The sequence below is a fragment of the Aplysia californica genome, unplaced genomic scaffold (assembly GCF_000002075.1).
Source record: "Aplysia californica isolate F4 #8 unplaced genomic scaffold, AplCal3.0 scaffold00285, whole genome shotgun sequence".
NCBI classification, from domain to species: domain Eukaryota; kingdom Metazoa; phylum Mollusca; class Gastropoda; order Aplysiida; family Aplysiidae; genus Aplysia; species Aplysia californica.
Window position 1 is genome coordinate 757,854 of NW_004797555.1, and position 19,635 is coordinate 777,488.

At 40.4% G+C, this 19,635-nt stretch overlaps 2 protein-coding genes across 2 annotated transcripts in view; one reads left to right on the plus strand and one right to left on the minus strand.

Moving 5' to 3' along the window:
• Positions 1-2,110: 2,110 nt before the first annotated feature.
• Positions 2,111-10,460, minus strand: LOC101858640 (kelch-like protein 21). Its single transcript, XM_005101498.3, has 2 exons — positions 10,427-10,460; positions 2,111-4,966 (listed from the first exon to the last, which is right to left on the minus strand). The coding sequence occupies exon 2, from the start codon at positions 4,816-4,818 to the stop codon at positions 3,076-3,078; it is 1,743 nt and encodes a 580-aa protein (XP_005101555.1). The 5' UTR covers positions 4,819-4,966; positions 10,427-10,460; the 3' UTR covers positions 2,111-3,075.
• Positions 10,461-10,692: 232 nt separating this feature from the next.
• The window catches only part of LOC101858869, a 25,761-nt gene continuing 16,818 nt past the window's right edge, over positions 10,693-19,635 (plus strand). The window contains exons 1-5 of the mRNA XM_013084329.2: positions 10,693-10,854; positions 16,118-16,222; positions 16,923-17,151; positions 18,011-18,093; positions 18,641-18,730. Coding sequence (XP_012939783.1) covers positions 10,774-10,854; positions 16,118-16,222; positions 16,923-17,151; positions 18,011-18,093; positions 18,641-18,730 — 588 coding nt within the window. The 5' untranslated portion in view covers positions 10,693-10,773. The remainder of the gene's footprint in view (positions 10,855-16,117; positions 16,223-16,922; positions 17,152-18,010; positions 18,094-18,640; positions 18,731-19,635) is intronic.

Consider the following 19,635-nt stretch of genomic DNA (forward strand, 5'->3'; position numbering starts at 1 on the left):
TGCAATAAATTATCAAATTTAGCAATCATAGTGTGAGCACCTTATAGAAAAATTGAAAATCAAATCAGCACACAAGAGAACGTAATGTTCAAGAACAGTGGCAAAAAATCCGCAGCTCCAGTTTTTAAAATCAATGTAGGCCTACTATTAATCTTTTTTATGATCAAAAATGCAAGTAAGTGATAAATGAAAATCTGAAAAAAACTTTTTTTTCAAAAGTATACAATTAGCTCTTCTGTCACTTGTTTATTTCCTACAAATTGTCTTTCTGTATGGAAAAATTCTGATGCTCTTAATCTTAAACTTCTGAGATAACGCAAACTTTATTCCTCTACACCATTAGCTTACTGATTCTCCTGTGTGCACTTACAATGAAAACATTAAGATTCCCTTCTTTCTTAATACATTGCATAACTTTTGTGCAAGAAAATGTTTCTCATTGCACCATAAATAGGTATACACATACACAGTTCAGCCATTTAATAAATTATTTTTCAATACCAGCAAATGACAGCATAGGCTACAGACAAAGCTTGCAGCTTGGGTATATAATGTTAATACTTGGAGTTTGGCAGGCTAGATCACCTGCATGATGACTATTTGAAACATTGAGATTCTTTAAAGCACAGTAAATGGGGCACACCACTTTGCGGCTCACACACTCTCACCAACAGATGCAGTTTCAAAACTCAAATTTACACACCATAGTAAAATACAGTACAAATTTATGTAATGATCTTCTGCTCCGTGAACCATGACAATGGCGGTTCCCCCCCTCCCCCCCTTCTACTAGGGCAAGAAACTCTCTTATTAGAATTGTTTTCTGTTATATAAATTGATATGTGCTCTACAGTAATGGTTATGCTGAAGCATATTTGAAATAACAAATTCTACTTTTATGCTTTAAATCTTAAAAAAAAGGGTAATGTCAATGAGTCTTGGCAACTCCTTTAACACAGTATATTAAAAAATATTAACAAAAGCCACTCAGAACATATCATAACCACAAGTTGAAAGGGTAATTCTTTGATACTTCATATGTGTTGAAAAATAAAAGGAACTAAATACATGTATGTACACACACCAATTTACTCTCATCCCTCTCACCACCCAAAGAAAAGCACAAAGCAAAAAACAAAAAAACCCAACAAAAAACAACACTCCCCAAAAAACAACAAAACCCAACGATCTCCTCACCCCATACGATTCAGAATGAAAATAGTATAAAATACATAAAAAAATAGAGGCTGAAGCAAGGTGTATATAACTTCAACAGGGCAAGATGCAGCAAGCAGCAAACCCCCCCTCCCCCTTCAACCCACACCAAACAATAATTAATCAGTAGGGTTGACTGTACCCCTTCCACTGTAGCCATCCTCAAAATTCATTTTCTATGACAGACCAGTATTTAACTAGATGGAAAATGAAAAAATATTTTTGTTTGGCAAATGAAATAGATCTAAGACTCATGAGGCTTAAAAAACTCAAATCAAAATAAGGCCAAAAGGTGTATTTTATGGGTATAAATAAGCTTAGAAAACAACAAAAAAACTGTGTACAATACCACAAGATGGAAACCCTAATTTCAAACTGATGAGCCATTCCTTTGATCAAGAAAAATCTGTCATTCAGTTATTTTTCAACATTCCCCCAAATACTGAGCTAGAAATGGGCCTCATCTTCCAATTTTACAGCATAAAATAGAACACATTGAAAAAATGACCAGATGAAGTGGAAAATTCAAGCTTACTTCTTGTGGCTTTAGCTGAAAAGGGAAACATTCAAAGTTCTGATTCTGACAAAGGTTTAGAGAAGTGAGTATCTATCTCTTGCAGTCTCACTATGAATTCTTTGTCAGTGGGTGGGACCTTGCCATTCTGATGTGGAGAGAATAGTAGTTTCTGACATTATATTAACCAACAACCACACAACAACCAGCAATAAAGTTAATTCAGTTGGGGCAAAATATTCCAGTGAAAAAAGAAGTCTAAAAAAAATATGTGGTTCTTAACTGTGAGTAAAAAGTGCACCTTGTCATATATGACGTACCGGTAATAAGGTCATAGCACTCGTTTAACACGTAAATGTGAAGCATATTATTTATATTTAATTTGATAAATGATAAGTTTCAAACTATAGATGTTTGGGCTTCTAACTGAAGCTCTTCATCCATATATATCATAATTTAGAACCCACTAGAATTGAAGTCACATGTAATGATTTAGTAATACATACATGTAATAATGAAGGATCTAAGAAATAACCCATATTGTCCAATACAGACCACTGCAAATGTACTGCACACTGAAAGTATGACAGAAGCAATGAGGCATTTAAATTAAAGCTTTGACAAAGCTACCATGCACCCACTCTAACTCAAGGGCTCACACTGTGTTAGCAGAGCCTGGTGTCCAAGCACATCAAATATATACCGGTATGTGATTGTTGAAATTCTCTATGTAACCCCATAACAAGCGTATACAGCACTCACTTACATATGATCACCATTGAGTTACTGGTGTGATAATAGTTACTTTTCAGTAATACTACTTGTAATTCACAGCAACGCTTAGGTCCATGGCAAATAAGCTTTTACTGCATCATAATGTCCTCTACATATTTTTATATTAAACCATTCTTATAGGAAAAGACCAATAAATAAAGACATCATTTTAACAAAAAGGGTGCATCTTCCTGAGGAGAAGACATAATATACATAAAAAATTCCTATTTTCCTGAAGCATACTAATTACAAAATTACAAACAGTCAAAACGGTTAAACGACCTCAGACACATTTAAAAGCACACATTTCTCTTTCCAAAGTAAAAACATTTTAAATGTGTGATCTGATTAGAAGATACACTCTTAGTACAATTATAAAGGACATTGAGGCATTTTGTTCTCTAGAATGTCTAGTTGAAAGCTCCATCACTCCTCCTACTGTTAAAAAAATCAATAAAAATTAATTTTTGATCATTTTGAGCAACATAATATCTTTTTGGTCCATTAGCACATGGCTGTAAATCTCCAGATTATCTACCAATGACTATTTGAATCAAAGCAAGGGAGACAAATCAACACATCTTGAGCGTGACACAGCCGTGGTAAGCCCGTCCCTCAGACATGGGGGTCACCTCGGTCCACTCTTCAGTCACTGGGTCAAAACATTCCACCAGGTCCGTGGGCTTGGAGTCAATCAAACCGCCCGTCACGTAAATCTTTCCATTCACGACGGACGCACCGCTGTGAATGCGGGAATGCCTGAGACTGGGAAGAAATTTGTATGTCCGTTTCTGAGCGTTCAGGGCAATCATTTTGCAGCTGTCCTCCCATATGATGTAGAAGACAGCATTAATGACAACGATCTGAGCGTACCGTATATTCTCGGGTAGCACAAACTGCTCACCTGAAGGGCGAATCGTGTCTCCCACAATGTGGTAGCTATCCATGGTTTTGACTATGGCCTCCTCTCCTTGAAGGCCTCCGACCTCCACAATTGTGTTGTTGTATGGGACGACACACGATTCCTTTCGCGGAAACATGGTCCTTCCTGCCGCGCTCCATTTATTGGTCACTGGGTTGTAACACTCGATCGTCTCCACACTCAGCATCTTGCGCTCATACCTGACACCACCGAGGACGTACATTTTGTCATCGATGATGGCAGCCGTGTGCCTGGCTCTTGGTTTGAGCATAGGGGACATGGAGTGCCATGATCTCTCCATTGCATCAAACTTCCAGACCTTTGAAATGATGTGGCCTTCATGAATGCCGCCTGCCACATAGATAGAGTTATTGAGCACAGCAATGCTGCACCAGGTAACCCGCAAGGGAAGGTCAGCCAGGTTGAACCATTTCTCTTTATGAGGGTCATACATCTCGACGCTGCAAGACAAAGAACTGTTGTAGGGAAGGCCGCCTAAAACCACCATCATCTCCTTGGCAACCGTTGAGGGACGGGGCTGGACGATGGAGTCCTGCATGCTTCGTCGCCGCTTCCCACCCTGAGTCTCGTGGAATGACTGCTTTAGCTGCTGAGCCTCCTGCACCAAGGTCAAGCACTTTTCCGAGGCACACACCAGCGGGTTGTTCTCGATGAGTTTCAGGTTGGAGAGGTCCAGCACAGCCAGTCTGACGTTCTCTAAGAGCTCCGACAGGTGTACCTCACGTGCATCCAAGTCAAATTTGATCCATCGCATGGCAGCATGAAACACGCTTTCTTCCGTTCTCACATCAATAAGGTCACTTGAAATGTATCCTTGTAGCCTATCTAGAGGTAAATCTAAAAACTCATCATTCTCTACAACTACAGTGAAATTTTCAAGAGCAAACTGGTGTGCTTTCTCCACAAGTCCTGTGCAAGAATGCAGATGAGCGAACATCTCAATACCTAGACAATTAGATGGGTGGAGCTGTTGTTCTAAAAAAGTTTCACAAGCTGAGACTATAGCCGGGTACTGGAACAGACAGGCAGCAGCAAGCATTTCTTGAGCATTGTTGGCGGTGATCTCAATCTTGCCACTGTACGCATAATCAATGACTAGCTTCAGTGTCCAAGGTGAGATGTCATTAAAGCTGATCTTGTTCTCACGACTTTCTTTGAGATCACTTGTAAACATGGCCTGGAAGTACGGGGAGCTAACGGCTAGAACATTCTTATGACAAGGAAACTCTTCTTGGCCCACACAGAGGACAGCGTCGGTGAAGAGAGATCCTAGTCGAAACTCATTCAGCTTCATGAGCATATTCGACCCGTATAAGTTGTCATGTAGAAGGTGGGAACCCACATCAGGTTGAGAGTCTGCTTGGGCAGCCATAGTCTTTGGTTGAGATTACTAGTCAAGTTTGACGTCTGCACACTGTGTGAGGAAGTAGGCCAAAAGAATCGGAGGAGTTCTCTTTGCAGATTATCCCATGCCTCTGCTGTGACTATTCTGTTTGACTCTACAGGATTACAATAAACACCTGGAACAAAGGAGCAAAAGAAAAGCTTTTCATTTTGAGTATAGAAAAATACTGAAAAATCGTTTGAAGCTCTGAAACAGTGTAATAATTAATATATCATTTTAAATATACTTAACCAGTGTCAGTTGTGTAGCAGTCCGGATTGCCATTGCTTGCAGAAGATCATTTCCGCAGATTTCTTATCGAGTATGTCTGTCATTCTTCTGAGATGTTCTATCCCTCTCACCCATTTTGGCTCTGTCACTACTGTCAGGCAGGGTCGAAACTCACCTCCTAAATGATCTAAAGTGAGTTAATGAGGGCATTAATCCAGTCATCATGAAATAACTCCACCCAAAAAATTCTCTCAAATATACCATACAGAAGCAAACAGGCAGTTTGTAAAAAAAAAAATAGAGCCTTATTAAAATGTGATCAACCAGACAGAAAATATTCAGTCTAAATATTGTAAGAGGAGAAAAGTGGCCGTCTACACAGGTAGCCATCTTTCATAGAGTCATTATAATGTAAAAAAAACAACAAAAAACGCAAAGGGGAAAATGGGAAGTGGCATTTTGTAGGGGACTGTCTTATACAGGTGAAAGTTGGAGCAGGTTCGACTGTATTGGGAAATCTACTAAAATGTATATATGTGTTTCAGAGTTCATCTTTCTTGAATACAAGTTTCAATCTGATTTTCATTCTGAAAAGTATTATAGGCAGCCCTTTTTCTTTTCAGTGACTCCTGCCTCGACATTTTTTTTCTCCTCTCCCTTTTCGCCCGATTCTGTTACTTTTAGTTACCGTGACTCAGCAGCTCGCCGGAGCTCCCTGGCTGGAGAGAGAGAGGGCAGAGAAATAGAGACGGTGAGTGCTCGATTGAAATTATGACATTGTTCTTTTGTTCAAATTGTGATTCCTCCAACTCCAAAATGGAGGAAAAACTATCGTTCATCGAAAAGACATCCGCAATCTTCATAATTTAGATCTAGAGCTAGATCTATAGGCTAGCCTCGAAACTAGAGCAATGGTTTATGTCTGTCTGTCTAGATCTAGAAGAATCTAGGTCTACCCTGAGCCAAGAAGGCGCTGAAACTTTCCGAAATCACAAAACAGTTCCGGGTCTGTGTATACTTTGTTCCCGGTTACCGGGTCTGTATACACTCCCATGAAAATAACGCCCTATCTTTCATAGCTTTCTATTTGAGCCATTGCCAAAACGTGGGGAAAAACACACACATCTCACATTAGTGTGCATAAAATGTGATGCATTAGTATTTATTCCTCCAAAACGTATACACACGTCAAATATAGGATGTAGAACCTGCATTAGCAGTTTCAGACCCCATGTCAGCTTTATAATCTTGAGTTTGTAAATTTTGTGCCAAAAATGTTCGTTTTTTAGTGATTCCTGGAGTGTCATTTTGAGCACACCAATGCAAACTTCCAAGAATGTCCAAAATTTAGTATTTTTGGGTGCTTTTTTTTACGTGTGCTTTGATCCTATGCTATTTGTCATTGAGAAAGGTTAACTTGCTCAAGAAATCGGTTTATTTGTTTGCAAATAGACGAACAATTCCGATTACTTGTGCGTTTGTCGTGTCGTCACGGACTAGGTGTTTAAAAAAACACCATTATTTTTCAGTAGAATCACCGTAACTGGTTAAATCTTTTTGCATATCGTCGTTTATTCAATACTTCAAAAGCCGCGATGCGCGAAAGGAACATCAGGTTCCTAGATCTACGATTTCGGTCGGTTGTTTAACATTCGCCGTTATTGTCGTCAATTTGCGTCATGCCGGAAGTCCGAATTTCGCCCACTTTTGTTTTGAACGGGTTATCAACAGTGCCCGGATATAATTGTTTTCTTGAGTGACTTCCCCTTACCCGCTTCCCCAAAACAACGGAAGCAACGGGGAAAACAGAAAAACGAAAGTAGTCATTGCCTTCAGTGTCCGGTGACGCACAAGAATTTTGCGTTGAATGTGACGTACTGGGCTGTTTTGCGTGTTTTTAGGCTACTCTGTTGAATATTTTAGTGAAATTGCGGTGTTTACACTGGATTCCTGGAACAAGAGTGTGATGTGTGAACAAACTTCGAGAGATGGATCATTTCTTTGGTTATAGATTTAGCTTTTGTGCTCAGTGATGGCGTTTGGGGTGTCGTCATGCAGCCGTACAAGACTGACTGACGTATGAGAAATTACATTGTCCTAAGAGCAAACATTTTTAAAGTAATGAGTGCTCTCTTTACTCAAACAAATAAACAAACATGTCCTTGTTTATCTGTCTAACTCAAAAATACACATTTGTTCTTTGTTGGTATGATATACCTTTTTCCAATACATTGTGTCATCATTGTTATGTACAAGTAATATTTGTCATCATTGCTAATATCAATAAGTTTTCAACATATATTTCATACATGCAAGATTCATTTAGAAGCAAAATACGCCTTTCTTGATCTGTGTATCTCTTGGTGCAAATTTGTTCTTTGTAGGCATGATTTTACCTTTTCCCAGTACGTTTTGTCATCACTGTTATGTACGAGTACTGTTTGTCATAATTAGCAACATAATTGTGATCGTCCACTGTCTTTGATATGACCTGATATCTGTTTCAAAGCAAAAGAAACCTCTCTTGTTTTTTTTTTAATTCTTAAAGTGCGCTTTTCTCTCTGGATGCAAGACTTTTGTCTTTTCCTGTACATTGTGTCATCATTGTTGTGTACAAGTCATGTTTGTCATCACAGTTCTGTACAGGTCAGCTCAATTGATTTTGTGCTTTTGCCTCATATTAGTTTAACTCACTTCAGACGGGTCACACAACAGTTGCGTGACCCCCGCCGCGACGGGTCTCACAAGCCCTGCGTGACCAACTTTGGAATTTTTTTTTCGCTCTACAAATCACGCACGGATCGCGAGACCCGCCTCGTACCCTTGTTTGGCCAAGCCTGAGCTACTTAGACTTCGTTTCGTATCTCTGGGGCCGGTAGTTTTTAAGTTATCGAAGTGACTATTTCTCCGAACGTTCGGAGAAATAGTGCCGATCTTTATTTCTCCGAACGGTTTTCGGCTTCCGGTCTCGTGATTTTTTGCCTATTTATTGCGAGAGTTCGGCGCCAACTTTCATTCTGCCTCTGGTCTGGGAAGGAACACGTACCGCATGGCAAGCCCGCCTACAGACAACCTTCAGTAACACCCACCACACACCCACCACCATCATGCACATGTACACACACTAACTAAACATAACTAGTGGGCAACTTTTGAACGTATGACGAGCTGAACTGTGGATGGAGAGACAGTGTGAGTGAAAGAGCGGGTGAAAGGAAGAATGTGTGAGTGTATCCACAGGCGACAGCAACTACAAGACGACGACACTGACCACCCCTGGCCTGGTCCACAGCTCACGAACAAAAGGAATGCAGCTCAGGCGGTGTTTTGCCTATATTATTGTCCATGGTTCGCAGGGAACAAGTGAGATTTTCTTTGTGTGTGCCTGGAGGGATGGGGTGGGGTATGAAAGTCATGCGGACGGGGATGAGCCGCGGGAGAGAACACGGGAATTGAATGAAAGAGTGAAACTGAAAGAGACGAATGACTCATGAGTCCTGGAGTGAATGGATCCTGTGTTTCTATTTTTGTATACTTTGAACTGTTACTGAATAAAGGCTGAAATAAAGCCCGAAAAACAAACAAACACACACACACACTCCTCACTCTCCACTTACTACCACACACAGACACACTCAAACACTCACACATACATACACACACACACACACACACACACAGGAGCAAATTTTTGGGTCTATATCTATTTCAATTTTCAACAGCTAGTCTAGATGAGATTTTTAGATGAGTGTAAAAACGTGAAAAAGAAAGGTTTCACAACAGAAAGAAATCAAAATTAGAACAGCCCATAAACAACAACAAACATTAACAAATAAGGGCGTGTGTCCACCTGTCCGAAGAAGATTGGCAGTTTTAACCCTAAATGTGCGTAATTTTTAAAAAAGTACAGGATATTACATGTAAATTATGGAATCACACACATTAAGGGGCTTGCCAGTGTCAGTACATTGGTCGCAGCAGTGACAAACGCAGATGCCAGTTCTATGTGTCGTTATCAATTATAACCCTCCGTAGATCTAGATCTAGACAGCACACGAGTGAACACAACACATTACGTTTAAAAGCAGCACCTTTCATAGGCAACACGTCATATCTATAGCGAAAAACTGTTTGGAATTGTAGCATTTCTTTATATAAATATTTACGGCGGACATTTTTTGGACCGATTGAACCATATTGTATACGAACAATCTTTGGTAGGCCCATACTATAATTATAGATCTCTATATAATATCCGAAATTTGGGGGAAAGGATGATATTTCAGAGTGTTCGGAGAAATAGTGCCCAGCTTTATTTTCCTGAACGTTCGGAGAAATAGTGCCCAGCTTTATTTTCCTGAACGTTCGGAGAAATAGTGCCCAGCTTTATTTTCCCGAACGTTCGGAGAAATAGTGCCCAGCTTTATTTTCCCGAACGTTCGGAGAAATAGTGCCGGCCTTAAGTTATTGAAGGCGAAGGACAGTGACCCCAACTGGGGTTGAACAGACCGGAACTTGCGCTTTGTTTTTTTCTATACAGCTGATAGTAATCCGACAGTCGCGTCGTAGTAACGGTCGAAGAAGTCGCATGAACAAGAATCACATAATTTCACCGTTTTCTATACTTCTGTGCGTTTTACTAGTTCTAGTGTCTCAGAATATGATGTGTCTAATTGTTAGGATCCTGGATATGTACCCGAACACGGCCCGAGTCGTAGTTCTAGGGCTAGATCTAGCACTAGTACCAGTGTTGTTTTTCGCGCAACGAAATCACAAAGTCGTGTCGTACATCTGTCTCATGTAATTCAGTGTATGGGTCTGAATCAATGCACAGACCAGCTTTGATATTTTCACCAAACACTCGCACATGTATACAAATCAAACCAGAACACTTTGAACTTTTATTTTTGTTGTTGCAGTGAATTTCATTCTACTTGTCACGTCATTGGACTATTCTTGCCCCGGGTGAGAATAGAGGTGGCCGTGCTAAAAAGTATAAAGATCACCGCGTGACGCGGGACCAGAATTGAACGAGAAATGATGCTAGGCGCACATGTGCTGAGCCAGGGGCCAGACTGACGTGGGACCAGAACGCAAGTGAGGTGCCGAAATAGGCTTATCGGGCGACATAAACTCGGCCTCCGCAGAACGAGGGTCAAATTAGTTGAGTTTCATCGTCCGTCAGCCAAGACAGTGAGTGAGAACACTGCCACCGAGTCGTGGCTGATTCAGCGAGAAGATTGCAAATTAAAAACTTAATTTTGTTGCTACCAACTCATTAAAAAGAACCATAAGAAACGTAATATCCTTAAATAAAACAGAACCGGCTGGAAGAACGAGTTTTCGTGTCTAGAACTGCTGTTACCTTGTTGACACGGTCAGCGCCATATTGGCATACACCGGAAGTGATAATCTTCGTGTTTCAATGCATTAGGTGTTTTTTGAGTGCGGGTTTTTTTTCTCTTGTTTAGAAAGGAGAGTGACACTAGGAAATTTTTTCCGCTTGTCCCTCGAACGGTCAGGAAAAAATTGTGACATTCTATGCTTCTAGAGTTATATGTTGTGCCTGAAAGAAAAAAATAGAGCCTCTGAATAATAATTTAATATGTTCAAAATTATCCACATTAAATATTTTCGGTTACTGTGGGTATTGTGTTGATGTCAATTGCAACCGCACATTACCGCACATAGCCGCGCGAGAATTTAATCAAGATGGATGCGGGCCTGACAAGACGAACGAAAGCGACGATGTTTGTGGCTCCAAAAGATCATTCTACACCCAAGCATCATTCAGTAAGTAGAGTATTAATTATTTGTATTGTACCTTTAAATTATTGTTATAGGGTGAAAAGTAAGAAATTCCCCCAGATCCACCCTATTGATTATTATAATGGAACAGTACTGTTGAGTGAGAGCGATTCAATCGCCGATTGATCAGTGAGTGAGGCGGAGGGAGAAGAGGATCGAATCGGGTCCTGAAGAGTAGACTTTAGTAGAGATAGGGGTAGATCTACATTTAGATCTAGAAGTAGAAGAATCTATAGGCTAGTCCAAGTCAGTGTAGTGTAGGCCCAAGTGTAAGGCTTTAGATGAAAGTGGCTATTCTCACCTGCCCGGAAGTTCTCGCAAGATCAACTCCTCCCCTCTTCTCTCTCTCTCTGTCTCTTTCTGAATACACTGTCTATCGGTGTGGACAATCAAATTAACCAAAACAAAGTTAAAAAATGATGTTAAAACACAAAAGTAAATTAATTTGGTTGTCTACAAAGATGCTACGGCTATTTAACTTTTCGAATCGAGCCGAACTACGCGGGTCGCCATTTTGTTTTGCCCGGAAATTCTCGCGCTACTCCTCTCTCTCTTTCTCTCTCTCTCTCTCTCTCTCCACTGCCCACAGACAAAATTGTAGGCTTTTAGTAGGCTACAGTTGTAATGGAACGTTTGTTCACGGCACAGAATTTTACAATTTTTCTGTTATCACAGTGTAGAATTCTGTGGTTTAGGCAGGGTGAACGCAAAATTTGGTGAACGCGCACCGGGTGAGAATAGCCACAAGACTTGCCTGCACTATTCTCACTCCGGGTGAGAATAGAGGTGGCCTAACCTAAGTTTATATATATATAGGCCTACACACAAATTCAAAGATTTTACTTTTAAAATAACCCTTAAGATTCTGGTCCCTGTTAAATGTTTGCCCGATAAGCGCAATCCCGCGCGGCGCTCCACAGCTGGTCCCTGATCAGTCGTCGTCCCGTGCGGGCAACGCATTTCGTTTACGGCGGAGTCTGCATCTGTGTGCTAAAATGTGTGTGCGTCAATCTGCTTGTGCCTGAGTGTCCATCTCAAACTTACTGCATTGTTTTGCAACGGGAGGCGTTGGTAGAGATAACAGAGCGTCGGTTGAGACGTTCATCCAATGAAATATGAGCATTTTGACCCAGTTAGACACTTGAGGGACTCGAAAGGATATTCAGGAACTATGACTTTTCATCTTTCAATGCGAACACCTTTCCTCACTTTTCAAACGATCTAATTCATCTTACACCAAACGTAGTGTCCTGATGTAAATAATCATATTTGGTGGTTTTTGAACCATTGTCCTACCAGTGGGAGACATTTGAGAGCAACTGAATAAAAAAAATATTAGGAAATTATCCCATTTTTTCCCCCTTTCGAACGATAGCTGAAGCAGCTGTTCACAAGTTCATTCATAATAGGTGTGAAATCTGGAAAACTCTGGAAAAGTTATTCGATTTGGTGTAACTTCCAATCTCAGCGTCTCTGATCTACCGACGAGGGGATAATGGGATTATTCGTGTGATCGTAACACTTATTCATTGATTGTATCAGTTTGCTATTAAAGATGAGGTGTTTCCCTGACCTGCCGCGGCACGCTCGCGTGACCAGTGCCTGACCCCGGCGCCCCGCGGCACAAGCCAGCAAGCGACGTAAGTGGGTCATCGATCAATAAGAGCCCTCTTCCGGTTAACCCCGCAGGACTAGAGTTAATTTGCTGTGTCAGAAAGCTTAAATAAATTACTTTACGAAGTGACTATTTCTCCGAACGTTCGGATAAATAGTGCAGATCTTTATTTCTCCGAACGGTTTCCGGCTTCCGGTCTCGTGGTTTTTTGCCTATTTATTGCGAGAGTTCGGCGCCAACTTTCATTCTGCCTCTGGTCTGGGATTGGGAAGGAACACCACATGGCAAGCCCGCCTACAGACAACCTTCAGTTACTCCCACCACACACCCACCACCATCATGCACATCATGTACACACACAAACATATACACACACTAACTAAACATGATCAGTGGGCAACTTTTGAACGTATGACAAGCTGAGCTGTGGATGGAGAGACAGTGTGAGTGAAAGAGCAGGTGAAAGGAAGAATGCATCCATGTACGAGTGTATCCACAGGCGACAGCAACTACAAGACGACGACACCGACCCCCCTGGCCTGGTCCACAGCTCACGAACGAAAGGAATGCGGCTAAGGCAGTGTTTTGCCTATATTATTGTCCATGGTTCGCAGGGTGTAAGGCAATGAGTGAGATTTTCTTTGTGTGTGCCTGGAGGGAGGGGGTGGGGTGTGAAAGTCATGCGGACGGGGATGAGCTGTGGGAGAGAACACGGGAATTGAATGAATGAGTGAAACTGAAAGAGAGGAACGACTCATGAGCCCTGGAGTGAATGTATCCTGTGTTTCTGTGTTTGTATACTTTGAACTGTTACACTGTTACTGAATAAAGGCTGAAATAAAGCCCGAAAAACAAACACACGCACGCTCCTCACTCTCCACTTACACACTTACTACCACACACAGACACACTCACACACGCACATGCATATACACACACACACACAGAAGCAAATTGTCTATATATATAGGTCTATATCTATTTCAATTTTCAAGAGCTAGTCTGGCTAGTCTAGAGATTTTTAGATGAATGTAAAAACGTGAAAAAGAAAGGTTTCACAACAGAATGAAATCAAAATTAGAACAGCCCATAAACAACCATAAAAATTAACAAATAAGGGCGTGAGTCCACCTGTTCGAAGAAGATTGGCTGTTTTAACACTAAATGTGCGTAATTTTAAGACAAAGTACAGGATATTACTTTACAAGTAAATTATGGAATCACACACATTAAGGGGCCTGCCAGTGTCAGTACATTGATCGGTTTTGGTGGAACGTACGCTCTAACATAACACATTTAAATCTATATATATACATGTATATAATATATATCTAGAATCTAATGAAGGTGGGAACATCAAATTAAATGACACTATACAACACCTCTCCCCCCCCCCCCCCTTTTTTTTTCCCCCCCATTAAAAAATTGATAGAAAAACAACACATCAGAACAATAACAAGAAAGACAAAAATACACACTAACAAAATGAAAGACCACAAAGAGGGAAAAATAAAAGTAACTGTAACGTATTCAACAAATCAACGTGGTGACAACAAGTGAGAAAGAGACGAAGTGAAGCTAGGTGAACATTCTTTCAAAAGTAAAGAGGTTCGGTTTCTTTCTTTTTTTCTTCTTTTTTCCTTTGACTTTTGTTTATTGTTTGTTTAGTATAGGGTTTTACGGCGCTCGCAACTGCATAAGGTCATATGAGCGCGCGGGACACACCTAATACTTTTTCGTTGGTAGGAAATTTTGAATTTTGCCCGGGTGGCGGCCGAAGCCTACTCTTGTCGATTTTAGACCGCCAAGGGATCTTTAACGTGCGCAACTTGCACACGGGCCCTCCGAGATTTTTCGCCCTTGTCCGAGAAGGCTAGGTGTAGATCTTTCCTACCAGAAGATCAGGGGTGTGGCAGAAAGACAGCAGTTAGGAGGAGCCAAGGAGTAGCAGTAGAAAGGCTGCAGAAAGAGTCAGGAGCCCAGAGGAGGGGGCAAAGGAGGTGAGGGGGTGGGGGCAGAAAGTGGAAATGAAAGCAGACAACAGAACATTGTTAGAGATCAGGAAAGGATGTGAAAGGAGACAATTTTAGAGAAGAAAATTTTTTGGTCGCTACCGGGAATCGAACCCGGGACCTTTGAATGACAGGCCAACACCTTAACCTCTAGGCCACGAGAGCCCCCCCTTTGACTTTTATTCTCCGATTTGGGGACCAAAAAATGCCAAAAAGTCGAGCCACGATTGATTGGTCACGGCAGCGACAAACGCAGATGTCTATGCTAGTTCTATGTGTCGTTATCAATAACCCTCCTTTAGATCTAGATCTAGACAGCACTCGAGTGAACACAACACATTAAGTTAATTAAGTTTAAGAGCAGCACCCTTCATAGGCAACAACGTCATATCTGTAGCTAAAAACTGTTTGAAACTAGCATTTCTTTATTTATAAATATTTACTGCGGACATTTTTTGGACTGATTGAACCATATTGTATACGAACAATCTTTGGTAGGCCTATACTATAAAATTTATAGATCTACATAATATCCGAAATTTGCGGAAAGGATGTGATTTCAGAGTGTTCGGAGAAATAGTGCCCAGCTTTATTTTCTCGAACGTTCGGAGAAATAGTGCCGGCCTTTACTTTATGTATAAATTCAGGGAGGACTTGTGTAACGAGCAACCACTATGATGAGACAGTAGGCCCCTAGAAGTTGAGAAGTGTAATGTATACATACAGTACAGACCCGGTAACTGGGAACAAAGTCACGAAGTATACAGACCCGGTGACCGGGAACACAGTCACGAAGTATGCAGACCCGGTAGGGAAATCTTTTGTGATTTTGGAAAGTTTCAGCGCCCAGACCCGGTATAGTGTGTGTGTGTGTGTGTGTGTGTGTGTAAGAGAGAGAGAAGAGAAGGTAGAAAATAGGGGGAAGTGCTCGCAAATTTATATCAAGATCTACACCTAGCCTTCTCTGACAAGGGCGAAAAGTCTAGGAGGTCTCATGTGCAAGTTGCGTACGTTAAAGATGACATGGTGGTCCAAAATCGTTAAGAGTAGGCTTCGGCCGCCACCTGGGCAAAATTCAAAATTTCCTACCTGCTGAAAATGTTAGGTGTGTCCCCGGCACTCATATAACCTTATATGCAATTGCGAGCGCCGTAAAACACTCGCCCCCCAAAAAAGAGATAGAGACATAAATGATTCTATAGAAAACATCCCACTACAACAGACTTTGGGGTAAAGTAATAGTGATCATGTTTATAGCACTTAGTGCCTACACTATTGTGTGCTCACTGTTCTAGTGCAGAGAAAAATAAATGATTTGCCTGTTCTGATCTGAAAAGGCTGATTACCAGTATGAGTGGCTCCCCGCCAGTGAGAGGTGAGAGAGTTACGCCCTTGTTGGTGGGACTGTACTGTTGACTTTTTTTTTGTCCACTCCAATTAATTAGTGTCACAGTCTCTCCCGCGCGCTCATATGACCTTATATGCAGTTGCGAGCGCTGTAAACCCAACCCCCCCCCAAGTGTTTCTTGGCTTAAATTTTTCTATTTAAATTTATGACGTGGATTGAGCTGTTGTCTTATATAATTATATCTTTGTAATTATTGTTAAATTTCTCCTGCAGGCTCAAAATGAGAGGAAAAATCTTCAAACACTCCAGTCTGCAGCTCAAGGGGGAAAACGACTGAATGGGGGAAAACACGAGAATTTACTGGTGTCGAAGGAAAATGTGAGTCTTCAGTCTCAGCTTTCTTTTTCATGTACACATGTATTTGTATTTACTTGAAAAAAATGCTTTAATTTTCATTTTCATAAATGTATTTTTAAAAGATAAGGTTAAGAAATTTGTATGGGAATTGCGAAACGCAAAATTTTGTCAGTTCAGTAACGTACACATAGTGATGAGTGATTCCTTACTTTGTCATTTCTTAAAGACAACTCCTTCTTACTTGAAATTCGTTGCTTTTATTTTTTTAACATAAGACGTGGAGCTAAGTTGATGTAGAAATTTGATCACACAAAGAAATCCATTCTAAGCTGTGTACGTTATTAAATGCAACGTATATAAGTTCTTTGATCAGGATGGGGTAACAATTCAGTGAACATAGTAATTATGTCAGTTTATTTTTGATTACCAAATTACATGCATATTTGTGTTTGTTCTGTTGTGTTGAAAGGGTTCTTTGTCATATTTTTTTCTACAGGCTATTTTCATTCTGTACCTTTGTGGGTGGTAGGCGGGTGCTGTGGTGTAGTTTTCTTTTTCTTTCCTATGAAACATCTATTGTCCTTATCTCCCCTTCTTCTTTTTTATGTTTGTTACTCTCTGGTAACACCTTTAATCTTCGGCACTAATATGACCTAATTGTGTGGCAAGTGCCATAAAACTCTCACTAAAACATAATTTCTGTTCCTTTTTTTTTCCCCAGTTGGTCCAGCCTGAGTACAGTGGGTCCCATTCTCCAGTCCAAATATACCAAGACACTTCTGTGCCCCCCGAGTGCCCGGTTATAACCTGTTGCCGCAATACTCAGACGGATGATTCACTTCTCGACTGCTTACTCCAAGAACGCTGGCAGTCGCTGGACTCTGTGCAGGGTGACAGTGGCAGGGGTTCGACTCTGGGCGAACAGGAAACACTTGGTCTACTAGTTGATGGTTCGAATTTTTCTATTGCTTTTTATTGAATGGGGGTGTCTATTGATAGTTGATGAAGCTTTCAGAATTGTTGTGTTGTAGGTCTTTAAATCTGATTCCTAAAAGTGGTGGGTGTCTTTTTGTCCTGAAAAATATTAGTTGACAACAAATTTTTCTATCTTGTCATTGGGTTTCAGTATTTGGGAAGATAACTTTTGACAGACCAGTGTCCTATATAGACGGTGATCTGGTACCTTTTAGTTTTGGTTTTAGTTTTACGGCACTTGCAACACAATTAGTTCATACAAGTTCCGAAGATCAGAAGATCTGTATCCAGCAAATCGTTTTTTTGTTTGAGTTGAATTCAAACTCATCTTTGTTCCTTTGGGAATTATGAAATTAGAATGCTTTTTATATTTGGTTTAGTCCAAAGTGAATGCAGTAAGACGCTGGGCGTTTTTCACTTTTTATCTTGACACAGTGTAGGCTGATTGAATGCAAATGCATATATGTAGCTTTTACTCTCTGTTCAGATTACTTTGTGAACAGTTGTAATACCTTATTTCAGAATATAATTGTAAAGCACTTTAGCCCTATCCGTACGCCCTGGGGTCATTTTGTACCCCCGGGGTTGTATTCTTCACATTTTAGAATGCTTCTTGTACGAAGATCTCTTTCAAACTTTCAGTATTTCTAAAAAAATAATTTTGACAGACTGCTATGCAAAGCGTGCGGATTGGATTAATGGGTAAATTTCCTCTTTGGGAAGTGGTGGCACAGAGTTCCCCACGTCGTATACGATAGTAAAACACGGCGTACGGATAGGGTTAAGAATTCTTCTGATTGTGTGGACTTTGCATATTTTTACTTTTTTTTGTAGATACTCCATCTGGGACCTATTGGAAAGAGCTGGCAGAGGAACGGAGAATAGCCTTGAAGGAGACTTTGAAAGAAAATGAAAAAGTAAGTATTTTAGCCTCCATATAATTTATACGTAGACCTAATCATGACAACAGTTATCTTTGCTTACGCTTATTTTTATTGAGAAGGGCGTGTGTATTTTTGTTGTTGCAAGAAACAAGGGAGTGCTCAGTAGGGGAAAAATAAGAATTGTGTCATATTGTATGATCATGTTAAATTCCTTAGGCTAGAGGCGTATCTGGACTTTAGCAACCGACTTCTGGGTTTAAAAAAATTTATTATCAAATAAGAGCACCCCATTTATTTCCCAGTTAGAGACTAAATATTTCCCTAAATTTAGCTTTGGAAGAAGCTCGTGAAAACTTGGATTAGTTTGAATGTCTTTCCGACAACCTCCACTGGTTGTAGAAGAGAAGATTGCTTACTATGTTTTAAGAGTTGGCTCATCTGTTTAACCCTGAAATCTTTTTCATGGAACAATAGCTGAAGCACTATTTTCAAATGATTTAATCATTAGGAAGCTTCTCATGGAAAGCTCAAAACATGTATCAATTTTAATTTTTTTTTTTTTTTTCTTCCTATCTTTAAGCTCTGCACAGAGATTGACAATTTGAAAGAGGAAAATTCTCGACTGGCAGACATAGCGAAAAAAGCTGAGGCCCTGCAAGAGCTTTTAAGTGTAAGTATTCAACTAATCATGACTTTGTAGGTACTGTACCTACATTATAAACCTTTTTTTTTTTGTTCCTGATATGTGTGGCTGGCACACAGTAAAACTCATTCATTCACCTGTGACTATTGCATAATTTGGACTGTTCTGGATGTTTTAATTTTAGATGGAAAGTGCTGGCGAAAAATCTGCCGGAAATATTTAGTCAGTATACAAAAAAATAACACTTTGGTGTTTTCGAAGTAAAAGATTAGGTCTGCAGTTGATCTTTGTATTTGTTACTGTAGTTGGTTAGGGTGTTTGGTGGTGGTTCTTGTTTAGTCCTGCTCTGCTCTTTAAGGTTCTTTTGCTGTGTTACCATTATGACAGTCTGTGTATAAGAGAAATATAGCGTGGGTGGTTGGCAGGTGCTCTGGTGTAGTTTACTACTTCTTTTGTATCAAACATCTATCGTCCTTATCTCTGCTCCTTTTTTATGTGTGTTACTCTCTTGTAACTAAGTTGTTACAGATCTATTCTTTGGCACTTTTATGACCTTATTTTGTTGCAAGTGCCGTTAAACACTTACTAAAACTAAAGGAGAAATACAGCAATTACTGTGCTGATGGTGTATACTGCAAGTGATAATTGACACTGAGAAAAAGGTCTAAATTGTGCTGCATTTTGTGCCAAGTTGAATGTAGCACTTTGGCAAAAAATAAGTGAGTTATAAGGGCTTGTGGGCAAATGGATGGGGAGGGGTTTGGGGTGTTGACTTGGCTAAGAAAGTACTCTCCCTTTTTTTGACAGAGTCTGTGATGTGTGCTGCTGTATAAACCCTCTCTTGTGGGTGGTTATATTTGATTGCTTTTAAGGACAAGCGGGCTAACCCAGATTTCGGGGGTTTCAAGAAATCTTGACCTACACCAAAAGTG

Excerpts from the sequence above, each read along its gene's own strand:
- LOC101858640 (XM_005101498.3), bottom strand. The coding sequence starts at position 4,818 with ATGGCTGCCCAAGCAGACTCTCAACCTGATGTGGGTTCCCACCTTCTA.